General features: G+C 40.0%; 1 protein-coding gene across 6 annotated transcripts; it reads right to left on the reverse strand.

Annotated features, from left to right (window-relative positions):
* Positions 1–96: 96 nt before the first annotated feature.
* Positions 97–27971, reverse strand: cxxc5b (CXXC finger protein 5b). Of its 6 annotated transcripts, none has more exons than XM_053641257.1 (3): positions 27584–27971; positions 15472–16503; positions 97–2350 (listed from the first exon to the last, which is right to left on the reverse strand). In XM_053641257.1, the coding sequence occupies exons 2-3, from the start codon at positions 16297–16299 to the stop codon at positions 2306–2308; spliced, it is 873 nt and encodes a 290-aa protein (XP_053497232.1). In that variant the 5' UTR covers positions 16300–16503; positions 27584–27971; the 3' UTR covers positions 97–2305. The 6 variants fall into 6 exon arrangements, with proteins under 6 accessions (XP_053497232.1, XP_053497231.1, XP_053497230.1 ...); XM_053641256.1 differs by lacking the exon at positions 27584–27971 and adding an exon at positions 26342–26850; XM_053641255.1 differs by lacking the exon at positions 27584–27971 and adding an exon at positions 26333–26850.

The raw sequence follows: 27971 nt of genomic DNA on the forward strand, positions 1-27971 counted from the left end.
TTCCTGAGGTGACGAAGTAATGTGAACCCCGATTGATCGGCTTCGGTTCATATAACTGGTGATTAGTTACTGTAATTTTATACACGGATTACGCGGTCAAGTTTAAATAGCTTATTTATTTCAATAACACACAAATTGAATGAAAATTTTGTGAAACGCAGTCATTTCATATTAATGACTTAAAGCAATCCAAAACAAATCCATAAATCAATACAAATAAGACTAGCCATTCAATTAGGTCAAAAGAAATGGCGCCCTATAACAGGAGGAAGAGTTAGTGTGCATTTAAGGTAGCTGACTTGCTGCAGTGGCTGAGCTGCTTTACTAGAAGATTTAATGCATGTCACACTTAGGAGGCGCTCTTTCACCATTTAATTGTCATTTTGTCGTTTTCCGCTCTGTCAGCTTTGCCTTTTCTGTTGTTTTGCGGAGGTCACTAAATATAAATCAGCTGTGCTGTGAACACTCTTGGTAATTTATGGGTGATTGGCACTTATCAACATGCGCAACAAAGAAAACCAGAATTACAGAAACGTTTGTAAATCTGGTGGGAAATTTTGGCTTATGACAACATTTGCGCACAACTTTACTAAACGATTCATAAATGAGGCCCATTGTTTCTGTAATAGGCTGAAGATTTAATCCAGACAGAGCTTACACAGAGAGAAAAGAAGAGAAAAAAAAGACAAAAACGAACCCCAGACCTAGACACTCATTCACTCCTACCCTCCAAACAAAAAAATGCACTGATGTGACTGCTTTTTCCCACATGCAGGCTATAAATCCTCCCTACATACTAGTAAACAGACTGTGACGTGGAAATTTGACTGGGTATCGATTTGACCCTGAATGACCTTTGGAGCAGCACCCTATCTGTTTTCTAATTAGCCTTCAGATCCATAAAACTTTGTACTTCAAGTCACACATTTACATATTCCAGCGGCAAACAGTGTAGGTTGGTATCTCTATTTATTCCAAAGCTGAGGAAAAGCTGCAACCTCAGAGCTGTCGGTTTCTGACACAGATACATGCATTCGTTTATTCAGTTTACAAACGCAGCCCTCGGGATGGCGGCTGTGGAAACATGGATGTCGCACTGAAGACCTTCAGACATGTTAGGGACCTGGGCTTCATCCATTTCTAGCCAGGCTTCAACACTAAATCAGAACAGAACACCACCAGCGTGACTGATTAAGCGGATTGTGGTCAGCCATCCAAGATGGCCTCCACCATGTGGTTATGGTGCAGGAGGGAGGGATGTCTTTTGTCCTTGAGCCTTTTTAATCTCACTGGGAATCTCACGATCTAGGTAAACGTACAGAGAGCTTTCTGACGTGGTTTGGTAGTATAAGGGCCACCACGTTTTGTTTAGAGATCTCGGCTGTGTCAGTAATTTCCGTTTGACCAATCAGGATCCAGTAGAGCAACAACCTGCCGTGGAAAGTAATCTGATCTGTAAACGCCGCCGGCTGGTGTTCGTGCTCCTTTTTCCGTTTGTCTCAGCCATCCTTGAATGACGTCAGTGCAGAACTACATTGATTCTGTTTCACAATACAAAAAAAAATAACAGTAGATGGGGTTTTTTTTGTTTGTTTGTTTGCCAAAAGGGATGCTACATCATAATGATTTCTGTCTTTTCATCTGGTTTGATATCAAACATCGATCTGAAAATCAGTTTTTATGACAAACTATTCCCCCCCTCCCAAAAAGAAAACAAAACAAAAAACCAAAAAAAAACAACAACCAAGAACATAAAAAAGCCAAATCCAAATATACTGAAGCAGTCAGTAAGAACGTCGGTGCTAACTGTACAATAGTGCTCTGGATTAATAACTAGCTTTAATACAGAGTCTCGAGTTTACATTCTCTAATGCAAATACAGCATTCCTCCACACATGGACAAAACACAAAAAACACAGAAAATAAAATGATTGTACATCTTCTGTTTGGCAGTCCAGAGTTCCCAAAGTGTCCAACAAAGGACACGACTCCACAACGATTCCCGATTGGAACATAGAGAACAACGAACGAACAAACAAACAAACAAACAAACAAAAAATAAACAAAGCAGTGACATGCTGCCATGGCAGTCTATTTTTGGTTCAGAAGAACTAGCTTCGTCCTCGTTTAGTGCCTTCTTTTTTTTTTTTTTACCTCTCTCGATTCATAGAGGCTGTTTGTTTATTCTTTTTGTTATTTGTGGCCAGTGTTTATGAGCCAGCAGCAGTCCGAGTGGGCGTTGGCGTTGCACGTGATTGGCAGTTTGTTAATTTGAGCTCGCCAGGGAGTCCGGCTGGCCGTCGTCCTACTGGAACCAGCGGAAAGGAGCTCCGGTGGGCAGCATCACCTTCTTAGAGACACAGGGAAGTAAAAGAGGGGGAGGGGGAGAGAAAGAGAGAGAAAGAGAGGAAGAGTAGTGGTCAGTAAATGAAGCATTTTGCGCTATGTTTAAATGGATTCTTCAGTGTCTTTCAACCTAATCTTTCAGACATTAATTTGAACACATTATCCTTACCAGAGGAAAACACCAGTTTACTCGAAATTCACTTTTAATGGAGGTCTAATGCCAGTTGTTGACATCCATTAATAAACATTTATTATATATATATGTATATGTATATATATATATATATATATATATATATATATATATTTTTATTTTTTTTTTATTTTTTTTTTTTGCTAAAATACCTTTATAAATTCAAAGGTTTTTCTAAGCTCTCAAAGATCAGACTACTTTTTCAAAGGGAATAATTTGCGGATCTGATCGCTCATAGATACAACACCACCTTTGGAAAAGAGTTACGCTGAAACCCCTCCCTCACTCGTTCACTATTTACTATATCGACTGCTCCGTATGCAGCACTATATAGGAAGACAGACTGAATTCAAACTTTAGTGGTCATTAAACAACAATTTTTAAAAAAAAGATTTAAATTTATATTCCACTCTGGTGTCTATTCTGACCTGTCATGTTCGAGCTGAAAGAACTCGCAATGGCCTGTATATTATTATTCTAGTTAGTATTGTAGTTATTGTTTTATTATTAATATACTGGTATTTTACTATGGGTAATAACATACGAAGGGAGTAAACCTCAGTCTTCCACATGATACGATACGATTTTGACAGTGTTGTAGTTGAGACCAGTTCATCCGAGCTGAGTAGGTGGAGTTAAGACTGAGGCCAGATGAGGGTAGAGTCCGAGACAAGACTGAGTCCAAATGCTCCCGAGTCCATGACAAGACCAAGACCATGAAAATATGGTCTTGGGACCAAGTCCAGTCTCGAGTACTACAGCACTACTCCATACAACCACCTGAATCCTGACCGTGTGCGGTTTCAAGATGTGTGCAAAAGAAAATAATCAGTCACTGGTTAGTATTGGATGTGAAGTCAGTCATTGGTTAATATTGGATGTCAATCAAGTCGTCAATTTAGTGAAAATAAGCTAATAATAGTAATAATAATGCTAATTACTGGGCTTTTTTTTTACTCAACTGGTCTCGGGAATAAGTCAGATTCCATACTTGTTAGAGTCCAGGTCAAGACCAAAATCTCCCAAGTCCCTGACAAGACCAAGACCATGAGACCGTGTCCAGTCTCAAGTACTACAACATTAGATTTTGATTCAATATTTGACAATATCACAGAATCTGCTACAATACGATTCATTTTATTAGCCTCCAATCGATATGTGATCAACACTGTTCAGAATTTAGGGTAGGTCTATCCTTAAATCCTTAATTAAAATCCTTAATTTGCTAACAATAATGATGTAGCGAAGGACTTTATTTCTGTCAGAGTTATGCGCAAATCACCTCGCTAACCTATTTACACATCATTTACACCACCAGTTAGCATCATCAATGGTCTGTCCTTTGTTTTTTGGGCAATAATCGATTCATGTTTGTTGCCTCAATTTATTTCAATTGTTGCCTTTTAAATCAATGCATCGGTCCAGTTCACCCTCTAACATAGTAGCTATCAGGGGAATAGAATGAGAATTTGAACAATGCTATAAAATGTCTGCATACCAATTAGTGCGCTAGTAGAAAACGAATGGAGACACGGCATTCTAGAGCTACTTTTTACTGTACGGTTACAGGGCTGGAAATTGGAACTCGTATCATTTTTGCAAAGTTGGAAACAAACATGGACGCCTTTGTGTTCATCTTTTGCTAGCAACAAGCTAGCCAGCTAACTGTCATGAGCAAACTGTATGGTCGATTTAACAAGCGAATATGTGTGTATGTTGATTGATCTAAAGCAATTCATCTCATTTATACAGTAATGAAGTGCTACATTATTTACTGTTGATGTATACAGCCATGTTGATTTGACATCACTTGCTGAACTCGGGGTTGAGGAGTTTTACATGTTCTAAGTCGGAGGTCAGAAATTCAGACGTACAAGGTTTTAAGAGTTTTAGTCGAATGCAGCAGACGACCATCAGAGTGTAACAGTTGTTTTATAGTTTTGCGTTTTGACGGACTTCAACAACTGTGCTTAGATTTCCATTATCCGCGAGTAAACATGTTTTCTGGTTTTACGCGGAAATGTGTTGAAATTCTTGTCTGTGGTAATCACAAATACGTTTAGTGGAAAGGGATTAGATGGAAAAATACTGGAACATTCCTTTAAGGTAAACATCTGAGAAGAAAACAGCTGCTGACAAACTTCCCAGAGACTGGAGCATTAACACCTGTGTTGGACTGTGCTTTGTTTTTGTTCGTTCCTTCGTTCCTCTCTCTCTCTCTCTCTCGCTCTTCCTCTGCCTGATTTACCCCCTATTAGTCACGTTTGCTCACTCACCCCTCCCCCATCTCTCTCTCTCTCTCTCTCCCTCTCTCTCTCTCTCTCTCAGTGTGCGGAGCTGGACTCTGAGCCTGTGGAGCCTGAAATGCCGCAGTAGTGGTGGATTTTTCCCAGCATGCCCTGCGGCTGTGGGGGCCGGCCGGGCGGCGGTGGGACGTGGGGACTGGCACTGACAGACTCAAGCCAACTGCAGCATTTCCTGGAAAAGCTAACCGTCATCACATGAGAGAAAGAGAGAGAGAGAATGAGACAAAGAAAGAAACAAGGAGGAGTGAAGTTGCTTAATTATGAAGTAACATGGGCAGACGATGATTTCACCTACTGTGACTTAATAACCTCTCACACTCATACACACACACACACGTACTCTCATACACACTCTTTTCCTGTCCTGGACATCCTCTCCCTCTCCCTCATTACTCTCCAAGATAGCTGACAGGACCTTGGCATATCTGCACACACTCACACACACACAAACACACACACACACACACACACACACAGTTCCCCTTATCCTTCCATGACCCCCCTGACAAGCCAACACAGATGGACGCCCGGCGCAAGCACATGGCAAATCAGTCCCTGGCCACACACACACACACACACTTACACACAAACCAGAAAACACTCATCCTTCCCACGTACACAAATAAATATGACACTGCAGACAGTTTCGGTCGTTATTTTTCTCACTGTTATTTTTAATTTTCTCTCAATAAATCACACACACACACACACACACACACACACACACACACAGACATGTTCCTAAAATACCTCATCTGTCTGACTGTTGCTTAAGCTCTTTGGGAAAGGGGTGGAGCCTGGATTACTGCCATCCTTGTCTCCTCCCACACACAGCTGTCAAAGGTTTTAAGTGGAAAACATTACGCGCACACACACACACACACACACACACACACACAAAGATATGGTCCACTTTTACAACATTTTACACACATCAATAACCCTATATGCAACAAAAATGAAGACAAACTATGACACACACACACACACACAAACAAAACCAACTCACACCTTTCCTCTTTCCTTCTCCTGTCAATAAAACCTTGCATGTTCTCCAATCGCCATAACCTTTGTAGATTCCCCCACTTCATCAATATGAGCCTGTTCATATGATACACACACACACAGCCCAGTCAATACATGCAACACCGCCCCCCCCCCCGTGACATCAATAAGGGCTCTTTAAGCCGTATAAGCCTCCACGCTTTCATCATCCATCCCCTCTTACTGCCAATACGACATCATAACACAGCACGGCTGAGCGATATGACGATATTATGCTGATATTTTGATGAATGATGACACAATACACTTATCTGTGAGTATCAAAGGTATCATAAATAATCCCGTTTTACTCATATTATACATCCTGAGGCTAATAAACGGAGAGCGAAACTTACTGACTGTTACAAAGCACTGACACTGGAGACTCCTTCCATGAACGCTGATTAAACGTCTCCTTACACAAAACGTCTTAAGTTTTTCTCTGATAAATAACACTATCTTTTAAACATTGGTCTATCGTTAGGCTAAAGTTACATAAGTGTCCGCTTTGAGTTACAGTCGAGGTCGTAAGCTTACATACGCCTTGCAGAATCTGCAAAATGTAAATCTTTTTTTTTTTTTTTTGAAGAGAGATCATTAAAATTGCATTTAGTTTATTTATTTAGTTCTGCCCTGAATAAGCTATTTCACACAACAGATGTTTACAGATGTTTAACTGAATTTACACAAATGAACCAGTTCAAAAGTTTACATACGCTTGATTATTAATACTGTGTGTTGTTACCTGGATGATCAACGACTGTGTTTATGTTTTGTGAGAGTTGTTCACGAGTCCCTTCTTTGTCCTGAGCAGTTACACTGCCCACTGTTCAGAAAAATCCTCCAGGTCCTGCACATTCTTTACTTAGGATCTTCTGCATATTTTGCCCCTTTCCAACAGTCTCTATATGATGCTGAGATCCAATAGTTCACACTGAGGATGTCTAAGGGACTCGTGCACGACTATTCCAAAAGCTGCAAACATTCACTGATGCTCAAGAAGGCAACACGATACTTTAAGATCCAGGGGGGTGTAAACTTTTCAACAGGACGATCAATGTAAATCGTTTTTTTGTTTAAAGAACTTGTGTTTTTCATTTAGTACTGCCATTCGGAAGATATAAGATAAGATATATATATACGTCATCCTGTTCATAAGTTTACATCCCCCTTGGCTCTTAATGTAGTGTGTTGCCTCCTTGAGAATAGAACGAGCGCATTAACATACTGTACACCTGTGACGTGTATTGAACTACTGTCGGAGATGCTGTTATAGAAAACGAATCAACACCTTCTGACCCACAGTATTCTCTGACAGATGTTCCGCATACTCTAATAACCAAATAGTATAATTTAAGCCTAAAAATATAAACATTAATGTGGTAAAAATGAGATGTTCATTTAAATGTTTTGGAAGGAGTCTCTAGGTCAGCGTTTTGTAAAAGTCAGAAGTAATGCCTTTCCCTTACACATTCCACCTTTGCGCTTTCTCATGACAAAGCTTTTTAGAAAGGTTTCTAAGAGCAGTAGTTAAGTGTCCCCTCTGGTTCCTGTTACTATAGTTACTATCATCGTACATGTTATCTGCTATTGACATGCTGTATGTTTTATTGTAACTAATCTACAGGATGTCTCAAAAGTTAACACTTTTTAGCAAAATGCCCCCACCCAAATGCCCCCACCCAAACACGCCCCCCCCCCCAAATGCCCCCACCCAAACGCTCCCCCCCCCACACACACACAATAGCCTTGAAGAACGCCTTTGACAAAAGAAGAACGCACTGAACGTATCATTCTCGTGGCTGAATCAGGAAGCTTTCGCAAGCTTGTGATGGACTTTAACAGGAAACATGGCAAGCACATCACACACAACACTGCTGCCAGACAGGAAGTGTTGCGAACCGACCGAGACGAAGTAGACGTCCACGAACATCCGCTGACGAAGGCACAACCGACGTGGTGCTGCCGTACATAATCCACCATATATGCAGACTTTTGGGACACCCTGTACATTATTGCTCATGCACTGTTGTTGTTATTCGTTTTATTAAGCTTTCTTACACACTTACAGAGAAAAAAAAAACTCTGACTGTTTATAGCTGTTAAAAGGTAAGCGATAACAGGAACAAACTTGTCTTGTGGACCTTCCATATCATTAAATGTAACTATAAATCGTTAAAAAAAAAAAAATTATGTGTTGTTCTTTAATTAATAGAAAAATGCAACGGTTGGCAAATTCCTGTGTTAGAAGGGGGTACAATACTTCAGGATGTGCCGTAACTCCTCTTCACAACTCCATTTCAGTTGTGTTTTACTCCTTACTTATCTGACTTATACTTAGCAATGTTACTGTTACCTACTATTGAGTGAAAGGCGACATGGCGGTGCTGTAAAGTGGCAAATACAAACAATTAGCTCAAATGATTAATCAGATCAATCCTACGGTCGTGTATGGTCATAACTAGAGATGCACCAATGTGCCAGTAATCGTTATCGGCCGATAAAGGCTATTTTTCCCGCTATGGGCCATCAGCCGATAGTTTAAAAACATCCGATGATCAGGGCCGATTATATCCTGTCAATCAAAAGAGGGCGGGAAAACACATGGATTTCGTGCTGTGTGTAAAGATGATGTCTCTCGTGTGGAATGACGACAAAACGGCAGTTTGTAATCTCTGCAATCTCTGCACTGATAAAATTTTACACCGGACGCTGCAGCAGTGAAGCAGGAGTTTCGGCGTCTAATTTTTTTTTGCTGCGTTGCTCGAGCTGGTCGTGCTGAATTAAAGCTCTAGTACACCGTTGAAAGATTTAAATGAAGATGAATTGACAGAAAAGTATATATTGCATAGAAAAATATATTTGTAGAGTAGTATATTTCATATCCAGTTAATGTTAATATATAAAAAAAGTGTATATTATATATTACCAGTCTGATGTTAATGATGAAGTAGAAATGCTTTTGTTTGTGGAGAGTGAATGTGAGACTAACAGGAGGTTTTTACACTTCAGTCAATGTTAATATGAATTAATAACATTCAATAAGTTAAGAACTCTTACTTTAATCTTCAGAATTGAGTTCATGTGTTAATGTTAATTAGAGTAATGTGTTTTGTGTTTATGAGACCAGTTACTGTGAAACAGCTTGTTGAAATGGAGAGAATAAAGTTTTTATTTGCATTTCTTTCAGAATTGTGGAATTAATTATTAATCATTTATAAGAAAGCATAAATGTCAGAACTATCGGCCGATATCAATCTGAATAATCGGTTATCGGTATCGGCTGAGAAATTTAGCATCGGTGCATCATTATTCATAACCTTAGTTCCCACCTCCAATTCGTTCCCAATTCGTTTTTCTGTTTGATCCCCAAAATTAGAAGATAAACCTATTATCCGTGGTATCGTCTTATCCTGTCATATACAAGCTCTCATTAAATGTTTAACCGTTCTTGGAAGGAAACAGCAGTGATTGTTGGTTCACTGTGATGGCTGTACATAGCTAGTACAGTTAGGTTCCCTTGCAAATCTGCCACTGAAGATAGTATGAAGCCATATCAAGTCAAGTCAAGCCGTCTTTTATCTACCGAGCACATTTAAAACAACAGAAGTGCTTTACAAAATCAATCAAGCAAATAAGCTTGTACACGTAAACGTCAACCTACAAGCAGCACGTGTGAAAGCAGGGTTAGCTGTCAGTAACTATAACTATCTAACTAGCTGTCTACAGTCTCTTACGTGAAGCACAGCCCGTTTTCAAACGTTGAGTCTGGAACACGGGTTATGTTTTTGGGCTGCATTTCCCTATCTGCTGATTGACTAGTCCAGTTGTAGTTTACAACGCATTAAACTAAACACACACACACACACACACACACACCTTTAAGCCTTTTTTCACGACCCCTTTAACTCCCATCAAAATCCTCCCCAGAGAAACTGGAGCGTTCAGCAGTCCCATGTACACACACACACACACACAAACACAAACATACACGCACACATACTTACACACACAGACAGATGCTCAGCAACATACGTGCAAGACTACAATCATTGCTTAACAGCTTCATATCCTCTGTAACTGATTAAAAAACACAACCAGTTTGATCTATAGCTAGAGCTGTGGCATTTACAAACACCATGACTAGTGAAGGGTTGTGTCTCTCTGATGCCAAATGACACACAAACATACACACAGGATTCCAGGCCACACTGACACCTGGTGCTCCAGATGACAGCCGCAGTGGCCAGATGGACCGGGTAAGACTCACACACACACTCTCTCTCCACCCCATCCCATCCCCCCACATACACATGGTGTACGCTCAGACCAACGGACACAGCCGCACACCACGGTCACTTTTACAGGAGACTGGGAGAAATTTACAGTTTAACTATCACTAGGTGTTGTCTAGTGATAACTGATGGAGCTCTTTGTATGTGTAGCAAAACATTCGCAAGATCATTTTTGACACGATGACCTGGAATTGTGACCTTCTGTATCGTGATGATGTCGTTATTAAATATTTGTCTCCTCTGCGATAAAACCATAACAGCCAGTTGGTTACAAATGAACGCAAAGCATGCAAGTTTCTTATTGTTTACTTCACACATCATCAGACCATTACATCACTTAAAGAAAACTATCATCATGATATGGTGCAATATATGAATATAAACTCAGATTATTTTTTACTGTCTATTTTTTTCCCTATTGAAGTATTTTAATTATTTAAATAGCATTTACGCATATTATTAGCAATCGTAAAAAAATAAACAAACAAATAAATAAAAAAGTCCAACACACAATGAAACCTCTGCTTGAAACATCACAGAGATGGCTAACTGGATGACACTAAAACGATCAGACCACCCTCGAGTGAAAAAAAAAAACAGCACCTGCAAAGGATCATATTGCCTCAGCGGTCCGTGTAAAACTAGAACTCTTGCATGATATAATGTTCAAAGGACCCAGATTATAAAATGGTGCTGTAACAGAGAAAGTCTATACACAACAAGCCAAATGTATCAAAGCAAACAGATATTCAGTCCCTCTAGGATTTTGTGATCAGGGAAATTAACGGCAAATCAAGGAAATTCCGCAATATTCGGACGAGCTTGCAATTTTTCTAAATTACCGCAGATTTGAACCAAGACGCATCATGTGACGTCATCACAACGCGCATTCAACCAAAGAATTCTTCGATTCACGTGCGTTGAACATGAGTACAGCTAAAAGGTCACATTTACCAGCAAACATCACTGGGAAAGTCTGTGTATGTTGGTATATGCGAAGAGCAATTCAAGTAGTTTTCCGTGGAAAAAAAAAAAGCACAAAAAACTCAGCAAGTTGCATCGCAATTTTTTTTTTACATTTATTTAAAGGTGCAGTAGTTTTATTATTATTATTATTATTATTATTATTATTATTATTCCTTACTAAATCAAATAACATGGACAATATATAGAACATGATTAAAACAAAACAAGCCTGTGGCCTGAACAAAAGTGTATTAATTCGCTGAGAAAATCCATTTGGAAAACCGACTTCCGGTCCGGAATGCTTGTTTGTGCTTGGATGCACCTCCTCATTCAGTAGACACTCTACTCTACAGGCCACAGTAGATCCTGGGGGCGGAGCTTCGTGAACGTGTTCAGGAGTTATTAAAAGGTTGAATCCACCTAACCGTTAAGAGACCTAATTTTGAAATTAATAAATAAATAAAAGACTAATCGTCCCTAATGCGCCTTTGTATTAATTTTCCAACCTTTGAGAATTGAAGGTCATGTCCACCACATATGACAAAATATTACGCAGATTTATCTCACAGTTACAATTATATATCGTGTAAATGCACCCAGCAAAGGTGAAAACGTGCAACATCGCCTACCTGAATATTCTTTACAGCGAGAACTGGACCTTTTTGTCAAGTCTTGTCACAATTGTATGATAGTGACTCGTAGCTGTGAGATAAATCTGTGGAACACACTTTCTCATATGTGACGGAAACAAGCTTCCACTCTTCTTGTGACATCTCGTTAAGCCAAAAAAAAATTAATCTTGAAAAAATATTCCTCAGGTTCGGAGCGATATTTGCATATTGTGTATAGAACGGCTTTCAGGTCTATGCTGATACCTGACCCGTTGTTAATTATTTACAGACTTTTAATTAAATACAGTCCGGAACCTTTTAATGTGAGAACTGCGTGAACGATGAAGGTTGTTATATAAAAAAAAATTTAAATGCAAAAACAAGAATCAGAATCAGACATAATACAGACTGCGTTGTTCTTTATTATATTATTTCATTAATAATGAAATGACTGTCTGCTATCTATTGGGGAAAAAGTTTATTTTTACAGTTAGTTACTGTCACACTTGTGGCCTGTAGAGTATAATTGAGCTTGAATTGATTAATATTTTTACAAATCTTTTTTTTTTTTTTTCATACGATTTGGCTATAAGCAATGCAATAGCAAAAAATTTAAAATAAAAAACATTTTTAAAAAATTTTTAATTTTTAAAAAAAAAAAACTATCTAATTTATTTATTTTATTTATTTTTCTTTCTCAATTTTTACATATTATTTCACATATTATTTTTGTTGTTGTTATTGTGATATATATTGTTATTATTAGTTTCCTTTTGATGTAGTTGTATTATTTGTCTGCACATTAACATGTTGTTTATGATATTGAGAAAATTTTACATTGTTTAGGCTTTAAATAAGCCCTTCCGAGTTTTCTGCCTCTCACTGCACTGTAAATATTTGTATTTTTGCTGTTTCTTGGTATATATTTTAAATTGTGCAAAACAATAAAAGACAAAAAGACTGGTGACTTATCTGGTAGACAACGAAACTACTGAATAAAAAATATCTTTACAACTAGGGCTGAATTTACTTCCCATTTCAGAATCATGGTTATAAGCTAAGAAGTACCACAAGTCTACAATCATCATCAAGTCAAAACCACGTGTTGGGTTAATTTTGGGTGATTTTTCCCGTCAAATGCAGAGTCTATTATGTCGCGGGTATTCAGGATCTTTTCAGAAATAGAAAACCGGTCTCCTATAACAGCGGTTTAAATACCACAGCACTTTAGAATATTTCAAATAAGTGTATTCATTTTTAAAAAATTCACTTATGTGATGTGAGTTTGTTCGTTTTGATGTCAGAAAGTCTGTAATTACTTGACGACTCGACTTGGCTTTAACGTATTTGCATAATTCTAATTGACTATCATAACCCCGGCTTACGACAGTCAATTAGAACATGTTAACAACATTTGACTTATAGCTGCATTGCAAAACTGAAACAGTCAAATTCAGCCACCAAACATGTCTTAACTTGTCTTAATTTTAGGTAAGTGATGTTTTCCCCCTTCGAATAGACTGTGTATTACATTGCAAGTATTCAGCTCCTTGTTCAGAAATAGAAAATTGGACTCTTATAACAGTGATTTAACAAACATTTATATTTAAAACTGTTTTTAAGTGCAGAAATCTCCTTATGCTGTGTGGAGGACTCCATCCTAATAAAGAGAAGAGTGAATGTTGATACCACTTTGGATATTATTACATTTTTGTAAATTAGCCACATGTGTTCATACACACACCTGATCCAACCTATTGAATTTATTACAGATAATAGCAAACCTTCCCACAATGCAACTCTACCTAGCTATCAAGTACAAGTTCAGGTCAAACCTTCTGTTCCCATCATCCTGCCACCAAAAAACACCTTAATGATTTAATTACTTAATGGACGAAAGTATATAATCGGTGCAAATTATCCATATAACCAAATTATGACCGATTCTAGATAAGCACTCTTACTCGGAGAAGTTTCCAGAAGGTCCCCATGGGCAGATAGTGTGATGGTTTTGGAAGAAGTAAAGAGCAAAATAATTTCCTGCATTAGCAATGGGGTCAGCCACAGTGGAACCTACAGCGGTTTCTCCATCCTCATGCACAGTTCAGTAATGTTACTGCCCAAACACACTCCTGATTCAGCTCAAGAAGAACTTTAGACCTTTATCCACTGCCTACAACAACTGGAATTTATGATCAAATTCAAACTTGAATCGAGCCTTTTCAACTGGCTACTGATTCAGTACCAAACTTTACAATTGTACAGCTTTTGGTACCTGATCAAGGCTGATACAAAGAAGAACTAATCGTACTTGGGGGCGGGGCTAGCAGTACTGTTCACTGCTGATTGGTTAGACATCACGCAACATGTCAAACCATACACACAGACAAACAGAAAAAATAACACCAAAAAAATAAAAAGCTAAATAATCTGGTTTGCCTGAATAGTTTATTTTTACTGTAGAGGTGTAAAAAAAAAAAAAAAAAAAAACTAAATTAAGCTGATTTATTTCTCTAAACATTTAATTTGTAAAAGTTTTTTTTCTTTATTTCTTTTACAGACCAACACAGCACGAACAAACAGAAAATACAGAAGTTTTGATTTTCCGTCCATCACAATTTTTTTGGTGTATTTTGAATTTTCTTCGCATTGCTAGTTTCTTGTTTTCATTTTATCGTATTTTCATCAACAATGGGTCAAAACAGCGGTTTCGTTTTTGTTATTGTTGACAAAATTTAAAAACCCTTCATCATCAAGTCTTTCGTCATTCATTTTGGTGCACCAAACAGCCAATCAGACAAAGGAGTAATGTTAATCATAGGACATCTACCACGTTCAAGCTTAACAGTGGTGACGTTTTGAGTCATAATGATGAATCGGTCGCTTTTATTGTTGTTACTGTACCCGTTTCCGCCATCTCTTAAGTTAATTGAAAATGAACTAGAACCACATTCTCATCTTCGTGTTTTTGAATGTGCATTGGAAATATATGTTACAAATTAGTGCATGACTAGAATAATGGTGTGTTTTAAATGTAGTTAAGGAACGCGTGTACTTCTTAAATGGCGATTGGGACATTTTGTATTGGCAAAGCTGCAAACATGTGCCTGTGAAATTTATTTCTTGTGCTTCCTTAGCTGAAGACCATCTACTTTATTATAACAGAATGATTTCACAGAGACTTCATCAGTTTGATAAGTTTGAAAAGGAGAGCCATAACTCTTTGAAATACAGGGTATAAGTGATGATTGATTCTTATTGTACTTATTCCAACCAAAGTTATCTACAGGGTAATGTCCAACAGTTTCAAATTCAGCTGTTTTCAGATCAAGAAAGAGTTTGTACAAGGGAAGAGCTGTGGTGTCAATAACCTCTGGTCTCGAACACTGCGGCTCATAGCCTCTTGTTGAGAAAGTCCACCAAGGCAACGTCAAGAAAACAAATAACCCATCCACATAGAGTGTATAGCTTTTACATGTTACCTATATATTAAATGTACCAAACAGAATGTATGATAAAATCCTGTAATGTGTAATGTTCATTTCTAAAAGCTGCTGTACATGCAAGGTCATGTGCAATATTCTGGGTGGCTACGGCAAAACTATTGGAGCAGCACACTGGTGCGCCCAATTTCTTCTTCATCGTTGGAAACCAGTGATTTGTCAGTTTGTATTCATAAATTTTTTTTTTTTTTTTTTTTAGCATTTTACCTCTAGACCTCCAGCTGGTTTCTTCTTGAGCTCCTCACACTTCCTGAACTTGCAGATCTGGTGGCCGGTTTTGCGGTTACGGCAGCTGCTGCACTGCTCGCAGTTGATCCTGCGCCTGCAGGGCGGGCATAAACCGCAGCGTTTGCGCTTCTTCTTGGCGTTGGCGTTGGCAGCCGCTGCCATCTCACTGTGCGCTTGCTGCTGCTCAGAAGCTCCCGTCACCTGTGACAGTGCCCCATCAGCCAGGAACACTCCAGCCGGCGTCATGATGAAGAGGCCCGGGTGGAACGGGAAAGTGCCCCCGACACCACCACCATTGCTCAACAACGGAAAGTCTGTCACACTCCCCAGCGAATCAGAGGCTGAGACTGCCTCCATATCCCCACCCACGCCAAGGCTGGAGGAGTCAGAGACAGGAAGTAGCATGCTAGCTCGTCGTAAGAGCTCTGCTGCCTGGGCCAGATGCAAACCGCTTGGAGAGTCCAGAAGGCTAGAAACCAGTGCACCCCGGTCCAGTTTGGAAAGTCCCACCTGGCCTCTGTGCTGGGCGTCTACTGAGTGAGACTTAATCCCTGTAGTTACTAAGGAACTCTGGGCAAGTCTGTTAGCATTAGCATTAGCAACTGCAGCTGCGGCAGAGCACGTGGCGATGTACTGAGAGAGCGCTCGGGAGTGTTTGAGGCTCTTGCTGAGCGGTGTGCTGATGATCCCGCTCCGGTTCCTCCTCTCCACCACGGGCGACGATTCTTCATCAGCACAGCAGCTGTCCCGAGCATCCTCGTCCTCTCTAGCTTGGTTTCCCTCCATCAACCCCCCACTGGCAGACATGGCCCAAAGCTCAAGGGGGAGGGAGAGGGAGGAGGAGGGGAGGAGGAGTGGAGGGTGAAGGCAAAGGGCAGCAATGTTCTCACTGGTTGGTGCACGGCTAAGATTGACACCAGCAGAGGTGAAGAGTCGGCCTCAGGGTGCTCTCCTACAACTGACAGTACGCCGTGTTTGCACACATTTTAACAGCCTTTCCGACTTTGAGACCTGGGAAAGAGAGGGGAGAGGGAAGTTAGAAAATATATAATAAGTAGACAGGTGATTTTCCAAGCTAGCAAAGATCTGCCTGTTTTACTCATCCATCCATTTTATATACCACTTATCCTACAGGGTCATGGGGAACTTGGAGCCAATCTGAGGAAGCATGGGGCACAAGGCAGGGTGCACCCTGGACAGGGTGTCAATCCATAGCATAGGCACACTCACATACTACGGACACTCAACCTACCATACCATGCATGGACTGCCGGAGGAAACCCCCGCAGCACGGGAAGAACATGCAAGCTCTGCACACACAGGGCAGCGGCAGGAATCGAACCCCCAACCCTGGAGGTATGAGGCAAACATGCTAACCACTAAGCCACCGTGCACCCTCTGCCTGCTTTATGCTACATTCAAACAGCTTTTAACTGCCAGTATGTTAACATTATTTTTGACAGGAAAGAGAAAAAATTCAGCAAGCTTTTCTCACAAGCTTTATATTAGAAAATCACAGTGGTTTATATCAGTATATTTTCATTTCAGTCAAGGGTCAAGGTTTAATGCCATTGTCAAGGACAACGAAATTATAGAATCCGAATTAAATGGTTTGTGTACTTTAAATATATTTTATGCAATAAATATGACATATATGATGTTATATAAAACAGATACAAATATGAAAGACTCTTAGCATTAATCATATTTAGCCAAACTGTTTATCTAGCTTGCGACCATTGTTTAAGACTTGTCGATGACTAAGGGAGGGGCGCTGCTCAGCTGGTTTTCAGTCAAAATTAAATTAAAACAGCGTATGTTGTATTAGTTTGTTTCAAGATTTTTGTATTTATTGTTTTGGAATATTTTACAAGAATATTTTACAGTATTTTGTATTTCTTGTTTTGGATTATTTAACAAGAGTCTGTGTTAGTGAAAGCAAGAAATATGTTGACCTGGTAAACTGCGACTATGTGCAAATATTTGTATTTGTATGCTTTTAGCTACAGATGGTATATAATGCATAGCAATAATAATCCATCCATCCATTTTCCATACAAGAGCCTATCCCAGGAGGCTAGGGGCACAAAGCAGGGGACACCCTGGATGGGGTGCCAACCCATAACAGGAGAGAATTGCAGACACATTCACACACTACAGACAATTTGGAAATGCGTCAGTCAGTCTACGACGCATGCCTTTGGACTAGGGAAGGAAACCAGAGTACCCCAAGGAAACCCCCAAAGCACGGGGAGAACATGCAAACTCAAGCACACGTGGGGCGGAGGTAGGATTCAAACCCCCAACCCAGGAGGTGCGAGGCAAACTTGCTAACCACTAAGCCACCGTGCCAACAATAACAATAATAATATAACCATAATATTGATATAACAGTCACCTTTACAATATGATGTATTTACTCAGTTACTTTTAATGTGATATAAGCTTGAAAGATGCTTCAGTTTTATGATATAGCTTATTACGGTTTCTTTGTGCAAATGTTATCTTTGGCATACTAAGCTAATGTGAACACTGATGGTGCATTCGTCATGTTCACAGTTTCTCAAGGCATCCCACCAGTTGTGCGGCAAAGCGCGTATTTCTGCCACAACCCTGCCCAATCTAATCATGTCTAAGCATTTGTGTGGATGTGATTATACACTTGTGTTTTACTCTTCGACTTGAGCTACATCTAGCCAGTTCTGGTGACCGGTATGCAGAATCATTATTTCATTGTCACACGACAGCCATTACTCCAGTTGTTCTGAGTACAGTGACAGTAAGGAGGGTTAACACCGACTTGTGTAGGTAGTTAGACTTGTCCAGGAGCTGAGGGACAGGAAATTCTGCTGTTGTTTCTGCTGTTTCTGTTGCAAGTCTTGTCATTCACTCACTGACTAGTCAGCCAGGTCCCAAATCCAGTGTAATGGGGTATTCGATTTGGTGTTCAAATTGGTTGGAATTCATTTTATTACAACTCTTCTGCCCTGCTCAAATCTCTCTGCGTCCAGCTTTCCTGCCAGGTGATCATATAACAGAGCATTCACAGAGATGATGGGCTTCATTTGAATCAATATACACTTGGGAACACACTATGTTCCCTCGCTGGCTGATTACTGGACCATAAACTGTCAGGAAAAAAAGTATTGCGCATGCAGGTAGACTATTGTTCCCCAAGGCACAATGTAAATGATCCCCAAAGGTACACGTTAAGGGTGCACTGCAGCCACTTTTCCAGGTAACTAAAGGTACAGATGATGTACCCATAAAGGTACCATCTCAGTGAGAAATGTTTGTACCCTGAAAGGTATAGACCTTTTTTTCTGGGAGAGCTATGAGCAGTCTCAGTCAACTTACACAGCTGTACAGGTACTCATGGTAAAGCATTCCAGGGTCCATTGCCACTCTATACCTCTATAAATTTGAAAAATTGGCAATTCTTGAGGGGTTCTGAGGAAATATTTCCCCAATTGCTTTGTAAGCTTTACGAATAGATCGGGCAATGATTAAAAAGGATGGTGTATTTGGCTGGAAATAATACATTACCAAAATGGTATCTGTGTAAAAAACTACTCTCAGGAAAAGGCATTCCTCAAGGGCTCTTTGAATAGCGAATGGCTTCCTAAAGGGTTTCTTGGAATGAAACTCATAGAACCATTAATCGTTCCCTAATGTGACTACTCAAAGGACCTTTTGGGTTCTAGATTTAACATTGTTTTAATAAGAGTTTATATGGACTGATTTGAGGTATTAATTGTAATTGAAATTGAACCCACAATTCTTGGGTTCTGGCTTACAATGCAGTTATGCACACGCTGTGGTTGGGATAATAGTCAAGGGTTCTTAGCAGGGCTGCAACTGACGATTATTTTCAAAATCAATTAATCGTCTGATTCTTTTCTTCGATAAATTAATCGATAAATACCATTTTTACAAATATAAACTTCAGACCAAAACTTTACATTAACACAACTGTTTGTCCAATTATATATATACACATGTAAATATACATACATATAACTATTATATAATAATATTTATGCATTATTTTTAATAGATGCACTGATAATTAAACTACAGTCCTAAATTAATAATAAAATCTCATTACAGATCAGACATTACATTACAGATCTTACACGCGTTTCACTGTTCATCACCACGTCTACATTGCGAGTCAGGAGCAATGCGGCGGAATAGATTACTTATGTTATACTAGACTACAGAATTTACACTGCAAGCACGCAAATGCCGCATATCATGGCAATAAACTTGATTTAAACTAAACCTCTTAAGCAACTCGCACTAGTTTCCCCAAGCCCTTGCACACAGTGGAGCGTTTTGGATATAAATATAAGTTTGTGCTCGTGCATGACTATCGTGTTTCCGTGCTACACAAGCTCCGCTTTGTAAAGTTTGCAGGTTACAATCTTCTACATTACATTTAATATAAAATGCTCCCATGCCTTAGAGGACTTTGGTCGCACACTTGACGATTATGCCTCCGTGTGAGGGTGACTGAGGTCATGTTGGGCATAAAAGGTAACGTTAACTCTGGGTATCTGCTAAAGCTATCGACATCGTATTATGTGCTTTTGACATCACGTGCCATCGTCTGGGAAACGGCTTATACTTCTGGTTACTAAAACCCACTCGTGTTCCATTTGAGACGATACTACCCTTCTAAAATATACACTAGCTGGTATAGTGCATAGTGTAAGTGTACATCATTTGGGACACAACTTTGGTCTGTACTCTCCGATGCGTGTTTTTGGAATAAAAGTTACACAATGAGTAAATGTGCCCCGTGCCACGCCCAGACCAACTAATCGATAAAGAGATTCGTTGACGGCGATTTTCATAATTGATTATTGTTGATTTTATCAATTAGTTGTTCCAGCTCTAGTTCTTAGTTTTCAAAAGGGGTTGTACTTACAACTCTCTCTGATGGAAAGAAGTTGTTGAACCAAATGTTGTTGGTTCAACACTGAATTTTTGACGCTGTCTCAAGAGGGACAAATGAAAGAACAGTTTAGGGTTCTAGATTTAACCTCTTGCTCTTCAGTGTGTAGAGTTAATGAGAGGCTACTTGCTGTATCACTAACATCACCGATATTCATATTATCCATTTCTCCTGAAAGAGATTTGCTTCTTTGGAACCATCAGGCCAATTATGAAGAAGTCACTCCAGAACAGTGGGGAGCTGAAGAGATTGGACAGCATCAAATGGTGTTGCCGTATGCAGGTGGAAGGATTAGGAGGTTTTTTCACCCCCATTTCATCTAACAGCTTTAGAACGCGATGTGGAAAAGCCACACTCCAAATCCAGACCATTGTTGAGCCAGAGCTTGTCCTTAACTGTAATTGTAACATGTGTGGGGTTGACCATTTGGAAGCTACTACATTGTAGGATGTACTGGGGGAAAATGGTGGGAAGAATGGTGGGTTTTTTTATGGAGTGCTCCCCATTTCCATTATAAAGGCACACATCAAACACAAACTTTGTTCACAAGCTTCTTCCAAACAAACAGAAGTGGTCTCTTGAGGCTTTCAATCTGAAGCTAATTCGTGAGCTATGTGACAGTTATAATGGAAAGGAGCAACATTTGTGTCTAAGACACGACTACAGCGAAATCTCAAACCTGGTCCAGTTTACAGCTTGTAAAATTGATAAACAGTGGACGTTGAGCAAAGACTGACAGGTGTGTGGAGATAGGTCGATAGGTTAGTGGATATTTCACAAAGGCCTGCTTATGATTTGCTTGCTACGCTCATTGTTGATTCATCATTTTACTTCATCATCTTTATCATACATGCTCTTAAATTCAGTTCAGCTCATTTTATTTGTATAACGCATTTAACAATGGACACTGGTCACAAAGTAGCTTTACATGAATATATAAATTCATTTAAATTGAATATACATTTAAATTTATCCCTAATGAGCAAGCCAGAGCCAGACCTTTATATTCGGTTTGGTCAATTCCTCTAAATAATCGAATCAAACAATGTTTGCAGTTAGTATGTTAAAATTATAGGCTGCTTTACACAGTTCTCAAAATGTTACTGATTTATTACTTTGCATAAATATCATCTAATCTCTCATTATTTTTATTTTCCTTAGCCCTTGATCACACTTCCTACAAAAGAGAAGATTAATACACTTATTAATGTAATTATTTATATAAAAAAAAAGGGTTACTTATCATTCCGAAGGTAATTATAGTGTGGTTTGTGATCCTCCAATAATTACTGTGTTTGAGTCTATTATCTAGTTTTGCCTGAAAGCATACTTACTAAGACACATATAACATTAAAACATTGAATACATGAATTAACTCCGTGGCGTACTCTAATACCAAACACAACAAAACTAAATGAACCTGAATATTTCTGTCTTCTTGGCCTGCCTGTGCAGCTGCAGTGCCATCACTTTGTTCAGGCCCGTCTTCATTCTTGCCTGGTGACCTCAGCTACCCCACGCGGCTTCATTCACACCCACGCAAGCAATCATATTTATAGTCTTACACAGTTATAATCGTATCAAACATCTGATATCCCTACCTTTGAATACCTTTGTATTTGGAACGTGATTGTTGTTTCCAGGTTAAGGTACTAATATCTATTAAATGTATGTTTGAAATAACTTACATATTACAGAATCTTATTTATGGAGAGATTTGTCACATATTGTGATTGCAATACAGTAGGGCTGATTATTTTCATAATCGATTAGTTGGCTGATTCTTATTCCCCCCCCCCCCGACTGATCGATTAATCAGATGGGGCGGGGCAAACTTTCAGTACCATTTTTTTTCATTTATTTAAAATAAAATCTACAAACTAAGTGTTACAAATATAAACTTAAGACTAAAACTTTACACAACTGTTTGTCCAATTATATAAGACTGAAAAGAACCCAGTACACACACGACACACACCAGAATATATATTATTCATTTAGGATTGTAGTTTAATTCAGTGCTTTTTGTGCATCCATAAATATAATGCATAAATACTTATATATAATATAAATATACACTAATATATAAGTTGATATTATATAATAGTATTTATGCATTACTTTTTATAAAAGGTAACGTTGATATAAACAGTAAACTGAAGAAAGTTATTGTCGGTGACTCTGGGTATTAGGCTAAAGCTAGCGGCGTCGCATGACGTGCGTATGACGTCATGCGCCGTCGACTAGGAAGCGGCTTATACTTACGGTTAGTAAAAAAACCCGCTCGTGTTCCATTTGAGATGATATTACCTTTCTAAAATTCATACACTAGACGGTAGAGGATATAGTGTATAGTGTAAGTGTATAGCACATCATTTAGGACACAACTTTAGTATTTACTCTCCGAAGCGTGTTTTCGGAACAGAAGTAACGTAATGAGTAAATCTCCCCCGTGCCGCGCGCAGACCAACTAATTGATAATGAGATTCCTTGACAACGATTTTCATAATCGATTATTATCGATTTTATCGATTAGTTGTTGCAGCTCTACAATGCACTGGTTCTTTGATGTGGCAAAAACTGACCTACGATATTTTATCACAATTATCCCTGTTTCTCGCTCTCACACTTGTGAATTTGACTTAATTTATATGAAAAGTTCAAAAGGTTAACATTACTGTTAAAGGTGAGTTTAGACTTTGTACCATTTTGCACAACCAAGGCCCGTTTCACACGTATATGTTTTTTTTTGTGCAATTTTTAAGAAAAAAAATGTAGTTTTTTGTTTTCACAGCAGTTTGCCTTTCTGGTTTTTATGGGTCACTGAAAATGAATGGTGGAGAAATGTTAAAACTCTGTTTTCACTGTTTACGTGTGGATTCTTGAGGTGTTGCGTGTTGCGCTTTTGTATGTGTTATGAATGTGCTAGGACACCTTTTAACAAGGCTGTAATAACCAGGTTATTACTTTGTGGTCTGGAATTGTGTGTTCGATAATGTATTTGCCATTTAATTTAATATATTTTATTATTACACCATTTGTAGCACAGAGGCACCAGAATATGATATTCACTGGAATACTTCCAAATCAACCACTCCGGTGATACAAATTGTATATAAGACCTGGGCGAACTAGCAGTTGGTGGGACGATTTCCAATCAGATGTTGTTGGAGCTGGTGTAAAGAGTGCATTTCCACTTTCTGCCTTCTCTAACAATATGCATGCTCTTAATATGATTCCTGAAGCGTTTAACATAACACTTTATGCCGTACCATGACCGCGTACCGAACTGGCGTGTTTTATGTGAGCGTTTTCAGATCGTTTTTGCCTTTTCGTATGGACGAACATATTAGAAACTTTCATTTGTATGCAACCGAGCAAAATCCAACCACATCATCCTTTCTCTTTTGACTTTAAAAAAAAAAAAAAAAATTATGAGCTCAGGTCGACTCTATCTTAGCCCTAATCCTATCATGGCATCTTGATGTTCGGCTCAGGAGGCAGGGGATTTAGAAATGAGTCCAGTCTGGTAAATAGGATATGGTTATAACTTCTTAACCTACACTTCACACACACACACACACACACACACACACACACACACATAGAGAGAGAGAGAGAGAGAGAGAGAGAGAGAGAGAGAGAGAGAGAGAGAGAGAGAGAGAGAGAGAGAGCTGGTGCATGACGGGAATGCAATGTTGGCCTCAGTGAGGAGGAAAAAAACGACTTAACAGAATTCTAAGGCAGGTAGGCTCGAATACACCCCCCACCCCCACCCACCCCCAGGCAAGTGAGAGAGAGAGAGAGAGAGAGAGAGAGATTAGACCGTCACGGTACTCACTCAGACGCATGAGGAGAGAGCGCGCTCACTATTCACGCACGCATGCACGCGCCCTGGTGAATTAACATTTACGTAAGGTAGACATAAACAATAAACAATAAAAGTGACATTGACAGCATTATCAAGCAATGCCACTATTCAAAAACACGCATATTATTTTGAGTCAATTCGTTTAAAGTCTTTTTCTTTTATCAGTATGTTGGGCAGAGTTGCATTAAATACCATAAGTATTTTTCTTTTCCTTTGAAAAAAATAAAATGAATAAAATACAGTCACCGACTAAAACCGCGTTGTGAGGAAGTATGAGACAGGTGTTGGGCTATGAGTCAGGTGCTGTTGTGAAATCACCGGGTAGCTCAAGCAGGCAGGACAAAGGGCTCGAGCTCGAGCTCGGGGCGCATTACCATTCAGAGGGGTAATAAATGATTGACGTGACAGCCAGATAAGTTCCGTCAACTGTTTAGGGGGTTATATAAACGCCGAGAGGAGCTATTGAACCCAGAGGATGGGTAAAAAGAGAAAAGAAAGGAAAGACACAGAGATTGCGTGATGAAGCGTTATCACGAGCTGCGCTACAGAACCCATCAGCCTGATCCGACATCTCTGCGCTCGAGAAGAGAAAAAAAACAGCAAAGCACCACGTCCGGTCGCGTATTGCGGTCGTTGCGGTGGTGATGGAGGTGGGGGGAGTTTTTGGGGGTTTTTTTTGGGGGGGGGGGTGTCACGGTGAACTCCCGCACGAGCGAGGGACAATAGAGCGACGGTCACCGCGCGGGAACAATGAACCCAAAGTCCACTCTCTCTCTCTCTCTCTCTCTCTCTCTCGTGTCCTTCCTTATAAACGCGTTCTAGCTAAATCTGTTCTAGCGGAATAAATCACGCACGAGATCTCACCGGATAAGAATCAGCGCACAGATTATATCCCGGCCTCGTGCGTGCTCTACAGTACGAGCTGTTCATATGAATGCACGGTCAATAAAAGGAAAAGAAGAGAAAAAGTTTTCCCACCAACTCATCTCGGTTCAATCATTTAACACATGACGGTCAATAATGACTCACTGAGCGCGTGCGGCTACCAAACCAAACCGACCAGACCGGATTGGGGGAAAGGAACGAAAATGCTTAACAGGGTGTTTATTCACCGGTTTTATTTATTATCGAGCTCACGTTTGTTTGTTTTTTGTTTTTGTTTTTTGTTTGTTTGTTTATTCTCACATTAGCACTCACAACCAACAATTCCCCCTTATGCAAATCCGATTAGTCACATTACTAGTGGAGAAGTTGTAAAAAGCCTGCGTGTTTGACTATAGTCAAATAAACCGTCGGTCACTTCTAACGGTCATTTACAGAGGAAAACAACAACAACAACAACAACAACAATAATAATCTCTATTGTTTCACAGGCTGGTCTGAGACCGGTGTGTCCATGGCGACAACAACAGCGGTTCGGTATGCGCGAGCACGTACACAGAGAGAGAGAGAGAGAGAGAGAGAGAGAGAGAGAGAGAGAGAGAGAGAGAGAGAGAGAGCTGTTTCAATTCACCGACATTCTTTCCGTTTATTCCTTCTGCGCTCGCGCTCTTCCGGAAGAAGATGTCATTGTAACTTTGAATAGTCCTCGACAAACTCTGATCCCTCTCTCCTTCCCTCCCTCCCTCCCTCCTTCCCTCAAATACTATATCTGCATATTCACAAACACACGAGCCCCGGGTTTGTGGGTTTTGGGTTTTTTTTCTTTCCCCCTTTTCTCGCACCTACCAACGCGGTCGCGAGCCGAGGGGAGCGACGAGCGACTCAACCCGTCCGAGCGTCCAAGCCGGTGATTAATACCGACATTAATAGGCTCAACAAAACACACACCAACATCTGAAGTAGAGATATCATCATCATCAACAACAACAACAACAACAAACAGTCAACACTCACCTGGAATTAGTGTCCGAGCTTGCTTTCTTTTTATATATATATATAATAATAATAAATAAAAAAAAACACACACACACACACGCGCGCGCACACACACACACACACACACACACTTTGTTTACTGTATTATGAAGAGCCGTCGGGGGAGAAAACGGAAACGGTGCTAGGATTTGGTCGGAACGGACGCGAGCGCGTGGGCTCCTCCAAGCCGTCGTCGCCTCGCGCTACCCTCCCACCTCCTCCACGTCCCCGCTCCGCCGAGAGCAACATGCAAACACATTTCATAGATTTTTGGAGCTTCACGCAAAAACCGAAGTGGACTTTTTTCCATCCCGGCGAGAGACGCGCGCCGAGAAAAAAAAAAAAAAAAAACACTCACACACAGGCTACACACGTTCACAACATCAACCGACGCGTCCTTAATAATAACAGCGCGTGCACGTGACGCAAGAGCCGACTTTACATTTCTGTAGCATATGCACGCGTGTGCACTGTAGCCTAATGAATGAAGTATAGTTATGGCAGAGAGAGAGAGAGAGAGAGAGAGAGAGAGAGAGAGAAAGCATAGTGAGCATGGATAGGTTAGACGCAGCCCATTGTTGACATTATTCTTGATGGCTGTTGGCTGATGATTTTTTTTTGTTCCTCCCTACATGAGCCACATGGATTTTTATAGGCTGCCTCTTTAAGACACAAACTTTTTTTTTTTTTTTTTGCACATTCATGCTTTCCAGGAACTTTGACCTGCATCTTATAATAATATTATAATAATATCCAGGCAGGAAGAAAGGGGAGGTGTGTGTGTGGGTGTGTGTGTGTGTGTGTGTGTGTGTGTGTGTGTGTGTTTATATTAAACATGAGCTCCTGATCGAGAAAGATTGAGAAAGACAAATCAGTTGCATTATGACATTATTACATACCACACAGGCCATCATGGTGCTATGTGATCATATTCGGCTTACTGTTTAAAGATTGTGATGGACATGTGAGGTTTGTAAAACAGGATGAAGTAAAATGCATGCCAGAACAGATGTTCAAAAGATGTTCAACAAATCAGAGGTCAGTCTGAAATGCTGGAATAATAGCCTAAGCCTAAAGCGTGTATATTTATGATCTATTTATATAAGCACCTATATCAGTTTAGTGCAATGCAGTCTGGATTATTGTTAAGCAATGTGTCAGAACAAATCAAATAGTGTGTGTGTGTGTGTGTGTTTAAAGAATACCATGTGACCATGCAATGTATAATCTATAGGCTAACGCATACATTTTTAATTAACAGTAATTGGCAGACACTTATTACAAGACTAATTGTAAATATGGCTATTCATTATGATATTGAAATGAATGAGATGCCTCGTTACCATTAGCCAACGGTGCGGTTTTCTTTGTGCTTTGAGTGGGGTCAGGTCCGGGTCCGGTGCTGCACCGGGTCGTCTCGGTACCGGTACGGTAAAAGGTACTTGCAGACCCTTGCGCCTCTCTCCTCTCCTCTCCTCTCCTCTCTACTCCTCACCTCCTCGCTCCGTTCCGTTCCTCCGGCGCTGTATCCGGCGGCCACTCTTGGTCCACTCCACCTCTTCCGAGCGTCCTGTGCGTTTGGCAGGCGGCCAACCGAAGCGCGGGGAAGCGACACCGCCAGGGCGGCAGAAAATTTTCCCCTCCGTTTCGGGCTCCTTCCCCAGCGGCAGGCGGGCGGACATTGGCTGGAAAGTGGAGCAGCTCGTCAGGGACGATCAATGAACATCGATC

Source organism: Ictalurus furcatus, chromosome 14 (assembly GCF_023375685.1).
Source record: "Ictalurus furcatus strain D&B chromosome 14, Billie_1.0, whole genome shotgun sequence".
NCBI classification, from domain to species: domain Eukaryota; kingdom Metazoa; phylum Chordata; class Actinopteri; order Siluriformes; family Ictaluridae; genus Ictalurus; species Ictalurus furcatus.